The sequence below is a fragment of the Melospiza georgiana genome, chromosome 4 (genome assembly GCF_028018845.1).
Source record: "Melospiza georgiana isolate bMelGeo1 chromosome 4, bMelGeo1.pri, whole genome shotgun sequence".
In the NCBI taxonomy this organism is placed as follows: Eukaryota; Metazoa; Chordata; class Aves; order Passeriformes; family Passerellidae; genus Melospiza; species Melospiza georgiana.
In genome coordinates this window covers 12010002-12027971 of record NC_080433.1, presented here as the reverse complement: position 1 = coordinate 12027971, position 17970 = coordinate 12010002, and the positions used below count along the sequence as shown (strand labels likewise).

At 40.7% G+C, this 17970-nt stretch overlaps 1 protein-coding gene across 2 annotated transcripts in view; it reads right to left on the bottom strand.

The window, feature by feature from the left end:
* Nucleotides 1–14994, bottom strand: part of KDM5A (lysine demethylase 5A) — a 49035-nt gene extending 34041 nt beyond the window's left edge. The window contains exons 1-7 of one of the 2 annotated variants that reach the window (XM_058022486.1): nt 14818–14994; nt 13011–13088; nt 11329–11451; nt 9000–9170; nt 8402–8536; nt 3154–3259; nt 2508–2596 (exon numbers count right to left, since the gene is read on the bottom strand). In XM_058022486.1, coding sequence (XP_057878469.1) covers nt 2508–2596; nt 3154–3259; nt 8402–8536; nt 9000–9170; nt 11329–11451; nt 13011–13088; nt 14818–14982 — 867 coding nt within the window. In that variant the 5' untranslated portion in view covers nt 14983–14994. The remainder of the gene's footprint in view (nt 1–2507; nt 2597–3153; nt 3260–8401; nt 8537–8999; nt 9171–11328; nt 11452–13010; nt 13089–14817) is intronic. The other variant, XM_058022485.1, reaches the window with a different exon arrangement.
* Between the last annotated feature and the right edge of the window lie 2976 nt (nt 14995–17970).

The following is a 17970-nucleotide window of genomic DNA, read 5'->3' as shown; positions in this document are numbered from 1 at the left end:
TACCTTTTGTACAAATTTTTACTAACAGCATGAACTCCATGAATGATACCTACTCCAAATTCTGCTACTACTTCCACCAGCCCCTGGCAATTCAGGCTGTGTGCATTTCCTTCACACAGCTCAAAGTAACACCAGAAGGGGTGGGGCTGTGTTTGGTGGGGTCTGTTAATTTAATCAAGATGTCACAAAAACATGTGCACTTCAGCTGATTAGGCTCAGGTGGATTAAATAGTTAAAGACAAACCCATCTCCAGTTACACTGGCCTAGTTAAGTATGCAACCTCCCAGCTATGCAGTCATATACTTCTTAAGGAGGCTGCTCAGGTTTCTTGAGAAACTATTTTAAAAAATAATGCAGCTCTACTCAGAGGCATATCATTTTCCCCTTAAAAAAAAAAAAATCCATGCACACACCCTCATGGAACATTATGTCAGGCCAAAGCACCAAACCAGCTGCTTTTGTTGCAACTACATAGAAGGGAGGGAGGGTACCTCAGCAAGCACTTTCATATGCTCTTTGCAAAATTTAGCAATGCATGAAAATGGCAATCCTAAGTTTGCTGTGGTCCTCACTAGCTACCTCTCACTAGTAATACCTTCTTCTCTCTCAATTCCTATTAACATATGCAGCCTCTATGTTAGCATGGTGATGAAGCAAATACAAAAACTGCATTGAAATGGATATTCCCAACAAGGAGACCTGCTGTGACACAACCATAACCACCTAAAATCCTGCTAGCCACGTGATAAAAGTGTAACACTATGATGATATATAATTATATGCATCAATAAATCTGCATATATAAAAAGGTGTATTTTACCTCCCAGTTAGTAATTCACAATGGGAGTAAATTGCATGGGACTCCCATTTTCTTCATGGTGGAAAAAGGCCTTTCTTTATTCACATAACTCCTTTTTACACAGTTTATAAGCCTCTTGTGGGACTCCAATTGGTTAGTAGTTTTCTTGCCAATTACTTTTATTGGTTAGTAACAAATTACTCTGTATTGATTGGTCACTCAAACTCTCAGTGTCTATGTGCAAGTTGTTTGTGAAAGATAATTTTCATTTTTCTATCAAACAGTGCAAAGACAGTTTATGCAGGTGCAGATTATTTTTTTACCCAGGAATAGATTATTATGTTAACAATTGCTCACAACAGGATTGCTTTCACATGGGAACTTCCAAAATGCCAGCTCTGACAAGGCCAGACACTGATTCCAGGACAGAAGGCTTGATTTTATGAAGCCTTTCTTTACGATTTTTCTACCTTACTGCAACAATTCTCCAAATAAAATCAATTTCATAGTTAGCACTTAAAAAAAAAAAAAATAAATGATGGAGAAATACACACAAAATTGCACCACAATACTTTTCAGCCCAGTGTTACAGGAGGTAAATGCATCACCAGTGCATTTAGGACTGCTTTCCTTGTCCAAGTATTGAAAAAAGTGTGGAACCAAAGTGTACTAAGTCACAGAATTTCCAGATATTAGAGTTTTAGCAATACAGTTTCAAAATAGTTCTGTTGTTAGAGCATTTTTGTTTTCTCTTATAAATACAGGTTAAATGAAATAAGTAAATAATAGTGCTCCATAAAAAAAACCCTAAGAGACTAGACAAAGTATTTTAAAATTAAAACATAGTTAAAATTATCAAATTCACTTGGCCTAGGAAAGCCATATACTCAGAAGTTGTAGCACAATTGAAAAAATTCAAGCCACACAAATCCTAACTGATCTGCAATGGCATAGTGATATGGTTTTTAAATATCCAAATTCTCCCAATTTTCTGCCCCATATAAAAATGTGATTACTAGAGTCTTTAGGTTGCCTTGGCCTTCCATTGTTGAAATTTCAGATAAACTTTTGTAAGTGTTCCCAGGCTAAGAGGAAAAAAAAGGAACAGCTGAATCCTAAGTGAAGAGTCTGATTCTTTAGACAATAAAAGCACAGCTCTTCATGGCTGCACACGCATGTTAAGTTATGACACTTTAAAAGTAGGAAGTCACATTCTATGAAAGGCATTAAGAACAACTGCACATTGCTTTTCCATGGGCCAACATCAGAGAACTAAATGTTTTGGTTTTCCTATTCAAATTCAAAACAGAAAAGACACAAGATGTGGAATTGCTAAAAACAAACTCCTGAAGTAGTGGAGCACCTCAGAATCTCTTCTGAGGAAAAGAAGCAGTATTATAGTTGTTCTACTAAGGGCAGCTCTAAGAAAAACTGAACTATTGAAGGCATTCAAGCATGTAGCAAGTATGATCAGCAAAAAGCTTCACATTGCAACAGCTTTGCTGCCCAAAAGATGAAAACAAAAGCCTTGAGCACAGATTGTTTTCCAAAATACTGTTCTTTCTTCCCATAACAGCATCATCTGCTGTAGCACGCACTCATTCATCTCTTTGGAGGGGTGGGGATTCTTTCAGAGGAAAAAGAAAAATCTTACTAAATCAATCAAGTCCTTCCTATCAGAAATCCCAGCAAAGGCATCAGACTTACAAAGTTGACAGAGAGGGTTCCTTTGCGCTGCCTCATCTGCATCCCAAACGCCTCCGACCTGGTTCCCTTGCGCCTTCGCGTCACCTCATCTGGAGGGAAAATGAAATTAAATGTCATTAATGTGACATCAGATAGACTTCACTTGTAAAAGCACCACAGACACCCAGCCTGGCACCCTGCCTTTCAGATCAGAAACTACTGAACAGTCCAAAGAAAGCCAAATTGTCATGTTATATCTGGCCAATCTAAAATCACCAGGGATTAGGAAAAACATCTTTTGTTTATCCTCACAGGTGATCCCCATGGCCTCATGAAAAACAGTGAATTAAACACCTAAGTTGTGCACTTTGCTGGCAGGATCAGTTTCAGTACTTTTAAATTCTGCTTCTCCTTTCAGTCACTCAGTTCATGGAACAGCTGCTTAATTGTTATTGTTACTATATAATACATCAAGAGCTGAAACTCTGCCAAGTTATATGAAGCACTCTGTAAATCTCTGGTGAATGAAACCCTAGAACACTTAGCTTTCTTTTTCCAGTTTTCATTTGCCTTCTTCTTAACACTGTCTCTAGAGACAGTCAGGAAGATTTAACAGTCTCACTGAAAGCAAAGAACTCACAGAAAGCTAAGAGCCCAATTTAATTACCCTCTTTATCCTTTGCTCCCAATGCCAGTCCCATCATCTTGGGTCCAGCTCCAAAGATCTGCAGCTTCTTCAGTTCGGTGTTTCTACTCATCTCTCCAGCCTCTGCCTAAAAATAAATACAAGACCACATCAGCACAAACCATGAATATTCCCCCTCCAGGTTTCTTCACAATTTGTTTCTATTCCACTCTCCCAGAATATGTGCTCATCAAAAGAAGCAGGCCTGAAAAGATATGATTATCTGTTCCTAAAGGCAATGAAAACATGCAAATGGAGTAAGAGAGAGAATTTTTGTCCCAAATTTCCAAATGATTTCCCATCTAATATTCTAAATCAACTACAAGTGACCTCTACACCAAATAAAAGAACTAGGTTTGACATTTTGCAAAAAATAATAAGACTGCCAGAGCAACTTTTCCCAAAATCACTATGATTCAGTCAAGTGCCTGGATCTTAATGCAGTTTCAACAGGATTTCCTTATCTGCTTCCCTGAGTAGATACATCCACAGGACACTAATGAGATCCAACTAACTTTCTTAAGCTTGGCTGCTTCTGGCTTATTTGTGATGAAAGGTTGTGAGTACAATTCAGATCACAGCTACTCATGTTGCAAGCTCAAGATCAGAAGTAAAAGGACCCATTTGGTGACAGCTCCATGCCCCTGCCAGCGATGTTTACTGAGTCTTCTGCTCTAATGAACTTCTTTCTGTTTCCCATTACTGACCTACCTCATTTTCTCACATCACTACCACTAATCTAACAACAAAAAGAAGAAAAATAACAAAATATTCTGCTTTTATCTGCAACACAATTACCTTGGCATTTTTCTTTATGCTGCCTCCTTATAGTTTGAAAAATCTCTCTGATGTGGTACAGGAGGCCACTAAATTCTCACTGTTCAAAAACTTCCTCCTGAAATTCACTGATCTTAAAAGATCTCAGCAAGACTATCAATTTTGAAGGTGGGCATGTAATTTTAAAGACATTATTCTTCAGTTGTATCCTAATGTATCCTGATGATACTTCATCTGTTATTTTTCAAAGTTATGGCCTGATATCTCATGCCGGTCCCTTGGGGTGACCTGCCTTTCAAGTCTTTAATCAATTATTAAAAAAACCCAAAAATATCTTCTAAAATGGTGTTTAACATAAGTTCTAATACACTGGTAATAAACATTAAAAAATATTATTCTTCTGCCTTAATCAGTTGTTTTTCTTGCTTCCAGAAGACATTTGAAGATATAGTTTGCTATGCATTATTACTCTAAGGAATTTTTAGTGATATTTACAGTCCCTGTTCCCACTGAACTGGGTATGCATCATGCTAACAGGCATCTTTCCAACCTAATTACTGCTCATATTCTTATTTTGAACATTTATATGTTCCTGTTAAATTATTTGCACTTTATATGTGACCAACTCTGTAAGCCCACTGTGCAACCATGCAAATTTTTCCTCACCAATTCCTCACTTTTTGGCTAACAAACCATAAGGAAACACACCAGAGACTTCCTAGTTCCTCATTTTCCATTTGAAATTCATTAACAACTCAACCATTCCTTCAACTAATAGAACCTGACAGAATCAACCCACATATTTCAGCACAGACATAATTTCCTCAATTATGCCCACAGACACAATCCCCTCAATTTCTCCTAGTATTGTAACCAAGGATAGTTTTCTCAATGAGATATGAAAAACAACTTTATTATCATATTTAATAAAAGCAAATCATTAACATGCAGCAAGGAAGTTTTACAGCTCAGTTTAAAACTTCATTACCTAAATATATTTTCATAACTCCTCAGCTCAGATTTACTTGGATACCACTAAACCTTAGTGGATGAAATCCATTCATGTTTAAAGAGCTCCAGAGTTTTGAAAAAGAACAGTTTGCACATTGGAAGATAAATGTTTTTTAAAAATCAGATTCCCATGTAACCTCATGAACACTGACCAGATATTGATACTTAAAGGTGTAAATACCAAAAGTATTCAGAAGCCCCACTGAGCATTTTTCTGCTGTGTCCTTCAAGACTGTAAAACAAACCAAACTCACAACTGTGAGTGCATGGAAGCAGCAGCAATCCTTGCCATTCTCTCACTGCTAACAACACAAAACTCCAGCTCACTTTTGCATTATTGTTTCTCTACACAATTGAAATGAACTTGATTCAACTGTGATTCTGCTCTTATCTCCTCTTTGTCCTGAAGGATACAGACTGTGTCTTTTACCTTCTCAACTGAAAGTACAACCCAAGGGTTTTTCTTGCATATGGGCCAAGCCTAATAACACAATCCAGTTACACTGGATTCACTCACTATTCTCTTGTCTCACCCCTCATCAATTCTGAAACATTTGCAACCCCACTCCTCCACCCCCAATGTACAACAATTACAACCAGTAACCAAAATATTTACATGTTTGGGGCATTTGTCAGCATCTCCCAGAGTTCTTTTGTTTCATAGTTATTGACATGGAAAGAAATCTTTCAAGCAAAAAAAAACCTGAAGCTTATTTTACTGTGTTATTCTGCAATCATAAAGAAAGCTGAAAGCAGATTTATTACTTGGAATTGTTTTTAAGAAAATTCTCTGGACATTAAGTTAATGTCCTTTGAGAAAACAGCACTTTTTGTTCCAGTACTGCAATTCTTCACCAGAAATCACCATGACATAGCCTCATTAGACAAATCCCTTGTCAGCTAAAATACACCCCAACAGATCATCTGTGAAGATACTATTATCCTTTTCTAAGAAAGTATTCTCCTAAATTTAAGCTTTCCTTAAGGATATTCTCTTTTCCTAATCTGAATTAATTTACTTTTATTGTCATTTTCTTTACAAGTCTTTAGGAACTCAGCTGCCTTTCTCCAGCTTTTATTTGTGAAAGCTTTCTTCAGAGAAAACAGAATAAAGCATTAAGTTTATTTTCTGAACATAACTGCTCACCATCTAATTACTCCCTTCCTATTCAGAGACAACGTTTACAACTGACATTTGACTATAGTATCCAAAGATTCTCAAGCTATCCTTCACAGAGGAGGACATCCACTCCCTATTTTATTTCATTTTTCATGTTCTCAAAAAATCCTGAAACTTGCTTTTTAAAAGTCTCTCACCCCCTTCTACTGCTGAGGATGTTTCTCTATTTCAGTAATTTCTGAATACTGTATTTATACTTCCTTATTAATTGCCCATTCTAAGGTAAGTTATCTGCAAGAAGACGCAGAGGATGTTTGGAAACCACTTCTAGCCCTTGGAAAAGATCTGAGGATCTGCAGAGGTCTGTGGAATTATCCATGCTCACTAACCAGGCACTGGACTACATGGCACACCACACACAAATCATTCAGATGTTTCAGCTAGAGCAGAATGACATTTATTTAGTAGGTTTTCACATTACTTGCATATTACTGGCTCTCTAAAGATTGTTTAGACAACCTCTGGTCCAATTCCAGGTATGCATTTCAGACAATAAACAGAGTCCTGCCTACAATAAAAAGGTGCACTGAAATCTGGAACAATGTCTCCATGTTCTCAGATATTTATTTTACCCTGCTAGCCTTTCTGGATACTGAGGAAAAATCTGGCTCTAAATGCTGCTCCAGGGATGACTTAACATAGTTATACACAGCTTCCAACACAGCCAAAACCTACTTCTTCTGAATGTGCAAGTAGGATGAGTTTTTTCTGTATTCAAGAACTCACTTCAGTCATTTTAGTAACTGTAATGCTTAAAAGATAACCTGCAAAAAATAAATATATTTACATGCATTTTATTAGGCTTGTAGCCATGTTATCTAAATAAAATTATCTCTTATTTCTGAACTGCAGGCCCTTCAAACAAAGTGAAATACCTTTGCAGTGCCAGGATCACCGAAGAATCATCTTTCCAACATAGAGAAATGACAAGTTCCATTATTCTGCTGAAATCAGCAGGAAAAAAGATCCCACAGAAGTTTTATCAAACAGTGACACTTTTACACCATGTGTGAGAAAAAGGACATACTGGTATTTCAGCATAAGATCCATTCAAATCCAAAGAAGAATTCCACATACCAAATGACTGCTGAAATTTCTGCAGCACTCTCAGATCTTCTGGATAGGTCACTACCAATACTTTGAGAGATCTGGGAAGATCAACAAGCCTGGGACTGCTTGTGTAATGCACTGCTATATGGCTATGAAAAATAACTTCAGGTCAGCTTTAGCAAGCTGAGAAAACAAACTCAAAAAAAGACAACTCATCTGAACCATCAGAGAAAGAGACAAAAAATTATAAAGGAAAACATCAGAGAAGGAGGCCAAAAATTATAAAGGATACTCAAATACCTATGTGACAAGAAAGTTGCACTGTAGCAAAAAAGCAGTTAAAGAGCATTTGAAAAAACCTTGTGGTGCTGGAGCTAAGTCTAGAATAGGATGAAGCAAGTAGGAAGTTGGTTGCATATAAATCCAGCTTTCACCCACGCTCTGCTGATGAGCCAGCAGGGAGCCAGCAGACTCCATGGGAAAAGCCTCAGGATGCTGCCTGCAAGGAGTATCTCTGTCAGAAGGGGAAGGCCTGATTCAAACAGTGCAACAGAGCCATCAGGGCAATACCTCACAATTATTTTCAGTAAGACAGCAATTTTAAATGGTGGTCATTCAGTCTGAACTCAGATTTTCTCAGGAGTTAATATCACCTACTAGAATACCAGAAATTCCTGTAACACCAGTAATTCAGCAGAAAAATTGTAGAGCTCCTATATAGCTGCAGCCATCACTGATCATGTCCTCACACATCTGTTTCAGTTCTTCAGAAGTTCCTGCAGCACTGCCCAGCTTGAGATAGTTAGTCCCACATGCAATTCCACAATTAATCATTACTTACATGTATTTGCATTTATGTCTTCAAGAGCCATCTTTTAAAAAGGTTTTTAAAAGTTCTAGAACTTTGTACAAGCAGAAGCTTTAACATCAACTCACAAATAGCTTTCTGTCTTGTTTTCACAGATACATTCCTTACCAATGTACTTAGGCCACTTGTGAGTAAACAAAAAAGCAACTTTTAGAAGTTTTGACACAAATAGTGCACATGCTGTATCAAACCAGATCTCAGAGTTACAAATGAGTTACTTCTCTGGATTTTAGTTAAATGAAGACTGCTTCCCAGTGGTGCTTCTGAGCAGGTTCCCAAAGGCTGCTGCACTGGTGGGAGAAATAAAGAGTTCCCTGTCTGTAAGAGCTGATCAACAGCAATACCTGGGATTTGACACGCCTGGTTCTCTTCAGCATAACATTCATCCTTGAAGCCTGCTTTGGGGAAGCTTGGGCATCTGAACTGAGGTCCTCAGCCTCCACTTTTTCCTTAAGATCCAAGTTAGGCTTTTGGATGCCCTAGAGGAGCAGAGCACAGGACACTGTTGGTCAGGCAGTGCTAATCATCCCACAGCCCATGAATCATTCTGTGTGCTAAGAAACGGGATGAGTGAAGTCACACAGACCATTTGGAAAAGAGGCCAATTAATTCATTCACCCTTCAAATAAGAAAACTGAATCCCAGCTAGCAGGTTATCAAGAGAAAAATAAACATTTTCACTTAAGCATATCATATTTTGCCTTGTTTTCCTTCCCAACATGGCTGGCTTCAGTCCTATAAAGAAATACCAGAAAATAACTACACAAGGTCACGTTCCAACTTCTGGCCTGTCACAGATAACTGCAAGGGTGGTTCTAGCTTTGCTGGCACAGCTGGAGCTCCTAACAGCACTGACCCCCTGTCCCAGTTTGACATGGAGTAACAGAGCACTCTGTGTGCCTTTGGGTAGCCTGTTCACAGCATGAAAGATGAGCATCTCACCATGAGGCTGACCCCAGACTGGAAGAGCTCGTAGGGATACAGGATCCGTTCATAGTGAGACTTGAGCAAGGAGCCCGTGCCCTTCCCTGGCAGGTAGCCAAGCCTACTCGCCACTTTAGACCATTTCTTCTCTTTGGTCACCACTTCAAAGCCTCCTTTGTTGGCAACAATCTGAAATAAATAAGAAGTTCAGGGTTTTGAGCTGCTCTCACCAGTTTGTGTAAAGCAAGAATCAATTAAACCAATCAAATGTTAAAAGGGTCCATAAAAAATGACAGAATCCTGAAATTACCTTTCATTTCCTGAAAGACTGGTCCTTTAATAACAAATTTTAAGTTATAATTTAGTTATTCTTATTGCTTCATATATTTAATGTGATTTTTAGTTTATTAGCAAATGTAAACTACATACTGTCCGTGACAGGAGGAGCCCAACAGTTAAGGTTTATCATGTGCTGGAAGAGATACAAAACCTGCCACAAGAACACACTGAACAGTTAACCCTCACCAGACTTGTGCTCTGCTGTAAAACAGAGTCTGGCCAGCAATAAACCCCATTTTAACAGACCCCAGGCAGAAGGGAGTCTTGGAGCTCAGAACTCTCACAAAACCCTGAAGGGAAAAGAGTACTATAAAAAGAGGGAAAAGTAAATCTACCTTCCAACTCAGTCCAGTTATTACACATGGCTTCAATTGGTTTGAGAGCAGTAATTCACACACAGAACTATCACTGCTCACATCTATATGGATATACAATTAAAAACAAGACCATTTGTCTGCAAGCAATGTAACAGCACATGAGTTGCTTCCTCCAACACACAGGCCACATTTCCACTGCCTCCATTCCTTTTCATTTCACTGCCAAACAAGTTAAAACACAAATGGATTATAATTCCATTCATATTATTGTAAAACTAGTATCATTTTTACAGCAGTGTAGTTTTCCATTGCATTTCTTTACACGTGAAGACGAAATTTCAAGCTTAATGTTTCACATACTGTTAGAAACCTCAAGGCAAAAACATTTTATTACTGGAGTCAAATTTATGGTTTGCTTGTGAGGCTGAGGTAAAATGAGAAGTCTAACTGTGACAGTGACAAGCAAATTCATTAATTCTGGTTTCTCCTATAATCACACAGAGTTACACTTAAATAAAACAATATTATTGATTGTTATTTTTCAGAATTTACAGAAAAGCTCTAGAAAAACCTTTTAAAATGAAACCTGTCCTAAATTTCAACTTCTCTTTAAAATTTCCAGGAAAACTTGTTTTCTAAAATTATCTATGCATGAACAACAGCAAAAGAAGCCAGTAACGAACCAAACCAACTCAGAGCTGCAAATCTACAGCCAATTGAAATGTTCCAGCTCACTACAGTGACCCAGATATTCTCCAGTACCTCTCTGATATTCTGCATATCCCAGTAAGCCACCATAGACACAAAAAGAAAAAAAATACAGGAAGACATTTTATCAGCCCTTCCAGACTTTCCAAAATACTTGACTTTTTCAAAATGAAAATATACTCATTTGCATTTTTACTTACCTAAGAGAAATAAATCTTGATGGGGAATGGAAACTGATGCTCTAACCTAGAAGCACTAGAACTACCAGAACTTCGGTCTTTTCCCTGCAAGAAGAAATCTACCTATTTATATTTATTAGCATTATAGACTTATTTATTATAAGCCTATAATGGTACATTTATTTTGCCAGTGCAAAACCAAATTCCAACAGAGACTTGTGCATAAACTTTGAAAGAAGTTTGGTGTGTTCACCAAACATAACTATGGAAATATTCATTTCTAGCCAGCTTTAAGCCAAGTCTGTTTTGGAAATTAAAGTTAAGTATTCCTGCAGATGGCATTATATATTTTCAAAGACGTGTTTATAAAAACCTCTGGTGGAAAAAAGGAAGGAGAAACTGCAACAGTTCATGACAGAATTGTTGATCAGAGCTGAAATGCACACAGGCATATTGTTGCCTTCCCAAAGAACAGCTCAAACTCCTGCAGCTCCAGCACATGTAAAAATGGAGAACTGAAAACCAAGAGGCCAGCTGACACCAGGACATTCAGGCTAAACAAGGTAATAAATACCTGCTGTATGGAATCCAACCAATCTAGCCAAAGGTAACTAATTTAATTACATTGGGATGTGTTTGCCATAAACATTCCAATTAGAAATGTTTTTTCACTGTATTTTCCCAGTTATTTAATCTCTGGATTAATGAGATTAGCACTGTAACACAAGCCCTTCCTCTTGTTTGGCTTCTTGAGCTGGACTGAAAACTGAAATCCCTGTCTGCCTAAGGCCTACAAATACTTACCTTGCTCAAACCATACAGATCCAGTATTTTTCTCTCAACCACAGGGATTTTTAAATTGGATCCTTGGAGTTCCCAAAATTTTGCTAACTGATCCAAGAAGTCCAGTTTCACTCTTGTCATTGCCTGGAATCAGTAAAGGTAGACAATCATCTATGTTCAAAACCAAATGTGACAAAATCTTACAGTCCTGAGAGAAAACAAGGTAAGTTTTTATAGTGTTTCAATTTTCAACATGCATCTTGGAAGGGGAGGTATTTCTTTGTCAGGTAAAAAAAATCCCTAAAAATAGAAATATTGTTAAAAAGAACAACTTTACAAAAAGAAAATGATATATGCTTTTCTCTCTGCATTTAAGACACTATCAATTAAATTCCTACCAAATAATTTCTTGGTCTGAAAGCAAATGCATGCTTATGAAATAATCAGCATTCCAGGGAGAAACACAGGAACAATTATTAATTGTGACCCCCAAGAGAACACTGCATTTGACCTGAGGCCATGGAGAAGAGTTCTAAAACAGAATGACAAAACTAAGATTATGGGTGTGTAGTTTGAATAGAAGTGTGTAATATCACATGGTAGAAAAACTAAGAGTTTCAAGTTTTAGAATATAGTAATATATATTAAAAAAAAGGGGTTTTAGGGTGGAGGCTGGTCCTTCTTTACCTTCTTCCTCATGGGTTTGGGTGGTTTTGTGTAATCAGATAAAAAGTCTGCATTGCAGGCCAGGGGTGGTTGGTTATTAGGTTAAAAGTAAAAATAATTAAGTGTCATTTCTTAATTAGAGATTAAAAGGCCTTGTGGAGAGATAAGGCTCCATTTTTTTAGTTTGTTAGAGTGAAGTGCTGTAGAACTGATGGCTTGTGAGACTGTAACATAAATAAGCACTAATAAACATCTCAGTCCAAACAAGAAACATCATCCCATGCATTTATTTAATCCCAACCCTGGCAAAAAGAAGTTAAGACTCAACACACTGGTGGTGTGAACAGAACAATTATTGGTGGAGAAGAGAGGAAATACCACCAGTTTTTATGTATTACCAGTTTTTATATATGCCTTATCCACACAAAGGGCCTGTTCTCTGAGTACCCAAATCACTTTCCATAAGGAGCCCCATTTACAAGCCAAATGACATTTTGGTATGTGAACAAAGCAAGGCTTTGAGAAATGTTGCAGAGAAAAGGAAAAACCAGGACAGAATGGAGGTCATACTGCTTTCAAGACAGCTCACATAAGGTTTTAAATCATAAAATTAAGCAGCTATAATAAGCCTATAAAAATAATTTTAAGGCTTAAAAGGCATTATTACGACAGCATGAGGTAACCAGAGGCATCAGAGCAGCAGGAAATATTTTAAGAGGAAAAAATTGCCTGTGGAGCTCTGAAGGCTAGACACTGGCTGCTCTTACTACACACATGATATTTGGAATTCATTCTAGACACCACCAGGTAAACGTGAAAAACTCCTGTGGTTATTTTGGGTAATAAAATAAAAACCAGATTTATCTCAAAGCAAGGGAGAGTTATTTTATACAAACTCTGCCACTGCCAAATATAAACATTAACATCATCTATGGGCTTCTAAAGTGTCTCCCCTCCAGAAACATGCAAATCTCAAGCAGGGATATCTCTTTCTTTCAGAGCAAACACAAAATTATATCAACAGTGGAAAATCTCACCTCCAGTTCATTCAGGCGCTGAATTCGTGGAGTGAAACGAAAACTTTGCACTTCACATGCAAATGGAGGCTGCCAGTCCTAAACAGAGACAGAAAGACATTTTACTGCTTCCAGAAACTTCTCTGCAAAATGCACAAAACCAAACACCCTAATAATGCCTGAGTAAACAAGCTTCCAATAGTAAATTAGTTTCTAAGAACAACTGGTGATATCATTTTCCAATTTTAAGACATTTTTGTGCTTATACAACAATGTTCCTCCCACCATATTTTAGTCTGAAGAAAGATCCTCACAGATTCAAAAATGTCAAAGAAAATAAGGTTGAAAGCATCTCAGTATGCATTACCTCATGCTAAGCTTAAACACAAGACACACTCTGTAGCTGGTTGGTTGTTTATTTATTTTAAATAAAGAAACCATATATCCTGCACAATGAAAAATCCTCAGTGTCAACAGCAACAAAGACTAAATCAGGCACATCTTAACATTTTCTGCTTGTCCACAGTCACTTCAATAAAGACAAGACCACCAGTCAGGAGCCCAATTCTTTAAGAGGAATTGAGCATGAAATTATGACTTTCTCAGCACTGTCAGGGGTCGGTGCAACCACAAGTGCCTCCCAGCCCCATCTCACAGAACCGTGGTACAACATAAAACAAGTTTTTTAAAAAGAATTTTTTACAAATTGAGCTTTTCAGCACATTTTACCAAAGCTTCAGTCACATCAGATCTACCTGGCAGTGACTACACTACGCCATTACAGGTGGCCAAGCCACACAATCTGCTGCAGCACATAAAGGCCTCGAGCACAACCTTAAATATTTACAGCTTCTATTAACAGGAAACAAGCAATTAATCAGTCAGGGTAGTATGAAATGTGTGATTAAGCAATTATTGCAGGTGGCAAATCAACCTGACACGTGTGAAACCCTGCAGGGCAAGCAGCTCAGCAGCCCCAGAGGAACACCAATGCATCCAAGAGCCAGGAAAGTTCCACTTATCCTCAATGAACAGGACCTGGATCTGTTCCTTGTGGCCTCCCAACCTGAGCTGTGCAGTTTATTTTGGAAAGGGCAGCCCCTTGGAGGTCAAGCTTTCACCGTGTCATTGAACCAAGTGAACGCATTCCGGGAACCAAAACGGGTCAGGAGAGAGCCGTGAAACCCAATCAGCAATCCCCACACCCACCCTGCTCTCAGCTACACGCTGTCTTTTCAGGCTTTTGCCTCTCTCACTGCTTTCAGCTGCATTTAAAGTTTATTTGCACTTTAACAATTTAATGATGTAAGTGCCTTTTGCCGAGCTGTCTGATGGGCAGGTGACCCTAAGGAACCACCAAGCCGTCGGAGAGATTGAGCTGCTGCCTCCGGAGAGCTGTGCACAAACAACACCCGTACACGAACAGGCCGGCCTCCTCCTAACAATCTAAAAATTATATTTATGAATAATGACACACAACGAATAAATAACCTTCCTTCTCTCTCTTCCCCGCCCGCAGCAAACGCCCGATTTCACCTCCAAAGCCTTCCAAAGCTGACTGCTGGCGTTGTGGAAGCAAAAATAGCACCGAGTCCCGGGCACGGCCGTGCACTCATTATTCGCTTCCCAGCTGCTCAGAGCAGCCTCTACAAACCCCGCTCGGAGGTCAAAGATTCTACAGGTTCCTCGGCGTGCCCGGCACGGACACCGCGGCCTATGGAGAGCGGCACACGAAGCTCTGAACGAGCGCGGAGCCTGCCCGGCCCCTCACGGCCCAGGCCCGGCCACCGAGGCCCGGCCGCTCTCAGCCCCCGCGGGCGGGCGGTACCTTGGGGGGCCGGATCTTGCAGATGCCGGTTTTCTCGGCCAGGCCGCGGATGCGGCCGATGAAGCCGAGCGGGTCGCTGAACTCCTCCCAGCTGGGCTCGAACACGGGGCACTCGGGCGGCGGCACGAACTCGGCCGCGTAGCGCGACCCGCCGCCCCCCGCCATGGCCGCAGGGGGAGGGGGGCGCCGCCGCCGCCGGGAGCGCAGGGCGGAGAGGGACGGCCGGGGGGCTCAGGGGCTGGGCCGGGGAGCGAGGCGCATCCCCCGGCGGCGCTGCCGGGCGGGGCGGCGGGATGTGCTGCCGAGAGCCGCTGGCGCCGTCCCGGCCGGGACCGCTGCCCCCGCCCGAGCCCCGCTCCTCGCGTCCCGGCCCGCCGGAAGTGACGCGCCTTTCTAAGCCCTCCCCGGAAGTTTTGGAATGTTGCCTTCCGATCCAAAAAGTAGTCCCTCCGCCGCGCTACTTCTGGAGAGGTGGCTTCCGCGCTCGCCGCTCCCGGGGACGCCCCCGAGACAGACTCCAGTGCAAATCCACCCTGCCCGCCGCCCCTCCGGCTACTGTGCCGGGGCAGGAGGGACCGAGGACCGGGGAGGGCGGGGCCACCGCCACTTCCGCCGCGGAGGAATGTGCGACGAAACCGAAGAAATTCACTTCCGGTTCCGCGGGGCCGCGTCGCCCATTGTCTGTGCCGGACGTCAGGAGCGCCGCCAGAGGCCCCGCCCCCTCATGGCCACGCCCCACTACAGGCCCCGCCCCCGCCCCTGCCCTCAGGAGCGGTCGGTGGCGATGGAAGGTGCCGGAATGGGGAAGGGACCCACAAATAACACAGAATCCGACTGCTGGCCCTGCACAGGACACCCCAACAGTCACACCGTGTCCCTGAGACCATTGTCCAAACGTTTCTTGAGCTCTGGCAGGCTGTCACACTGCCCTGGGGAGCTGCTCCAGTGCCCAACCACCCTCTGAGGGAAAAATCTTTTCCTGATACCCAACCGAGCTTCAGGCCACTCCCTCTGATCCTGTCACTGTCACCACAGAGAGATCTGTATATTTTACCTGTCCGTTGCAACACATTCTCCCAAAGTAAATTGTGTGTCTTTTCAACCAAATAAACTGTGTGTCGTGTTTAACCAGAACTGTGCCTTCACTGTCTGCCAAATGTCACATTTCACTTCATTCTTACTGATTATTCAAACCTCCGTGCTGCCGTTCTATTTCAACCTCAGGAAAAGTTAATTCCCTCCTCCTGTTGCCAGGAGGCTTTACAAGATCTGCGACACGCAGATTTAAAACATTTCTCTGCGTCACTTCCCTGCCAGATTAAAGAGGTTGTCACCCACATTTTACATGTGGCAAACACACCCCCAATGCAAATGGCTAATTTTAACAGAAGTTACAGGTAAGATCAAACTGATAAAACATTGAGCAAATTCATTTTATTGTGTTGTTGCTGAGTATTCTTACATTTCATAGGGAGATTCTGACATGGATGCTTGATAATTTTATGTAGGACTACATAAGCATGTGGGATTCAGATGTTTCCTTATGACTGTCTAGAAATTATATATCTCTACAAGCTCCTTCCACTTTTTTTTTTTTTCTTTTATTATTTGCTTGAGTCTCTCTTCTGAGTGTTCCCAACAACAGAATCACCACGTACCCAGTTTCTAAGATAAGCGGTGATTTAGCCAGGAATACCAGAAGGAAAAATCTCCCTGCTCAAAAGTTTTGTTTTAAGATCCAGTCTTTTGCTGGTTTCTCTGTAGACTCTTCAAGGTTGTTTTGGTTTTATGTTAAGATATTTAGGCTAGTGGAGATCTCTGGGAGGCAATGTTGGGAATGTTGCAGCAGCAAACCTAAATATCCCATATAACCTAAGAGGGCATTTTTCTCATCAATCCTGCAAGAGATCCTTTTTAAAAGAGAATTTTAAGCTTTTCTCTATTACCTGCTCTTGTTTTGGGGCTGTTGGCCTTTAAAACACCTGTCCACATATTGTATTTGCAGGGACCCCCGTGGTAGGGAAGAAGGAATGATGAATCCGACTCCATGTTCTCAGAAAGCTAATTTATTATTTTATGATACTCTATTATAGTAAAGAATACTATAATAAACTATACTAAAGAATACAGAAAAGATACCTACAGAAGGCTAAAAAGATAATAATGAAAACTTGTGACTCTTTCCAGAGTCCTGACACAGCTTGGCACTGATTGGCAATGAGTGAAAACAACTCACACCAGAATCCAATGAAACAATCACCTGTGGGTAAACAATCTCCTAACATATTCCAGATGAGGAAAACACAGGAGAATCAAATGAGATAATATTTGTTTTCCCTTTTCTCTGAGGCTTCTCAGCTTCCCAGGAGAAAAATCCTTGGCAAAAGGATTTTTCAGAGAATGTGAATGTGACAGTCCACATGTACTCCATGTCAGTTTTTATTCTCCTTGGTTATCTCGGGTTATTTATCATCTCCCTGAGAGAAGACTTCAGCCCCTCATACAATGTCTGCAGCTGCTCTATGAGAGTAGGGACAGCCCCCTGTCTAACCCCAGGGAATCATAAATATCCTGAGCTGGAAGGGACCAACCAACAAGGGTCATCAGGGCCAGTCCCTGACAGCAGCCTTGCTTCTGGACTTTGCCACAGAAAAGATCTACCCTGCTATTTTCATGAGGAAATTGATTTGAAGAAGAATCACAGAGTCACAGAATGTTCTGAGTTGGAAGGGACCCACAGGGATCACTGAGTCCAACTCCTGCACAGGGAACCCCAAGAACCCCATTGTGCCTGAGGCCATTGTCCAAACACATTTTGAGCTCTGGCAGGCTGTGCTGTGCCCACTGCCCTGGGGAGCTGTTCCAGTGCCCAGCCACCCTCTGTGGGTAAAACCTTTTCCTGATACCCAACCTAAACCTGCCCTGGCACAGCTTCAGGCTGTGAAAATGCATATTATATGATTGACTTTTTGGAAATATTAAAACACAGTACTATATGTGTTATGTTGGAAAGTTATGCTGTATTAATCCTTTTTTTGTTGTGCTGTAGTATGGTAGAATATAGTTTTAGGCTACAGAAACTGTGTGATGTAAGATACTTTTTCTAACTAGCTCAAGGAGAGATAACAGCCACAAGACACAAAAAAACCCAAG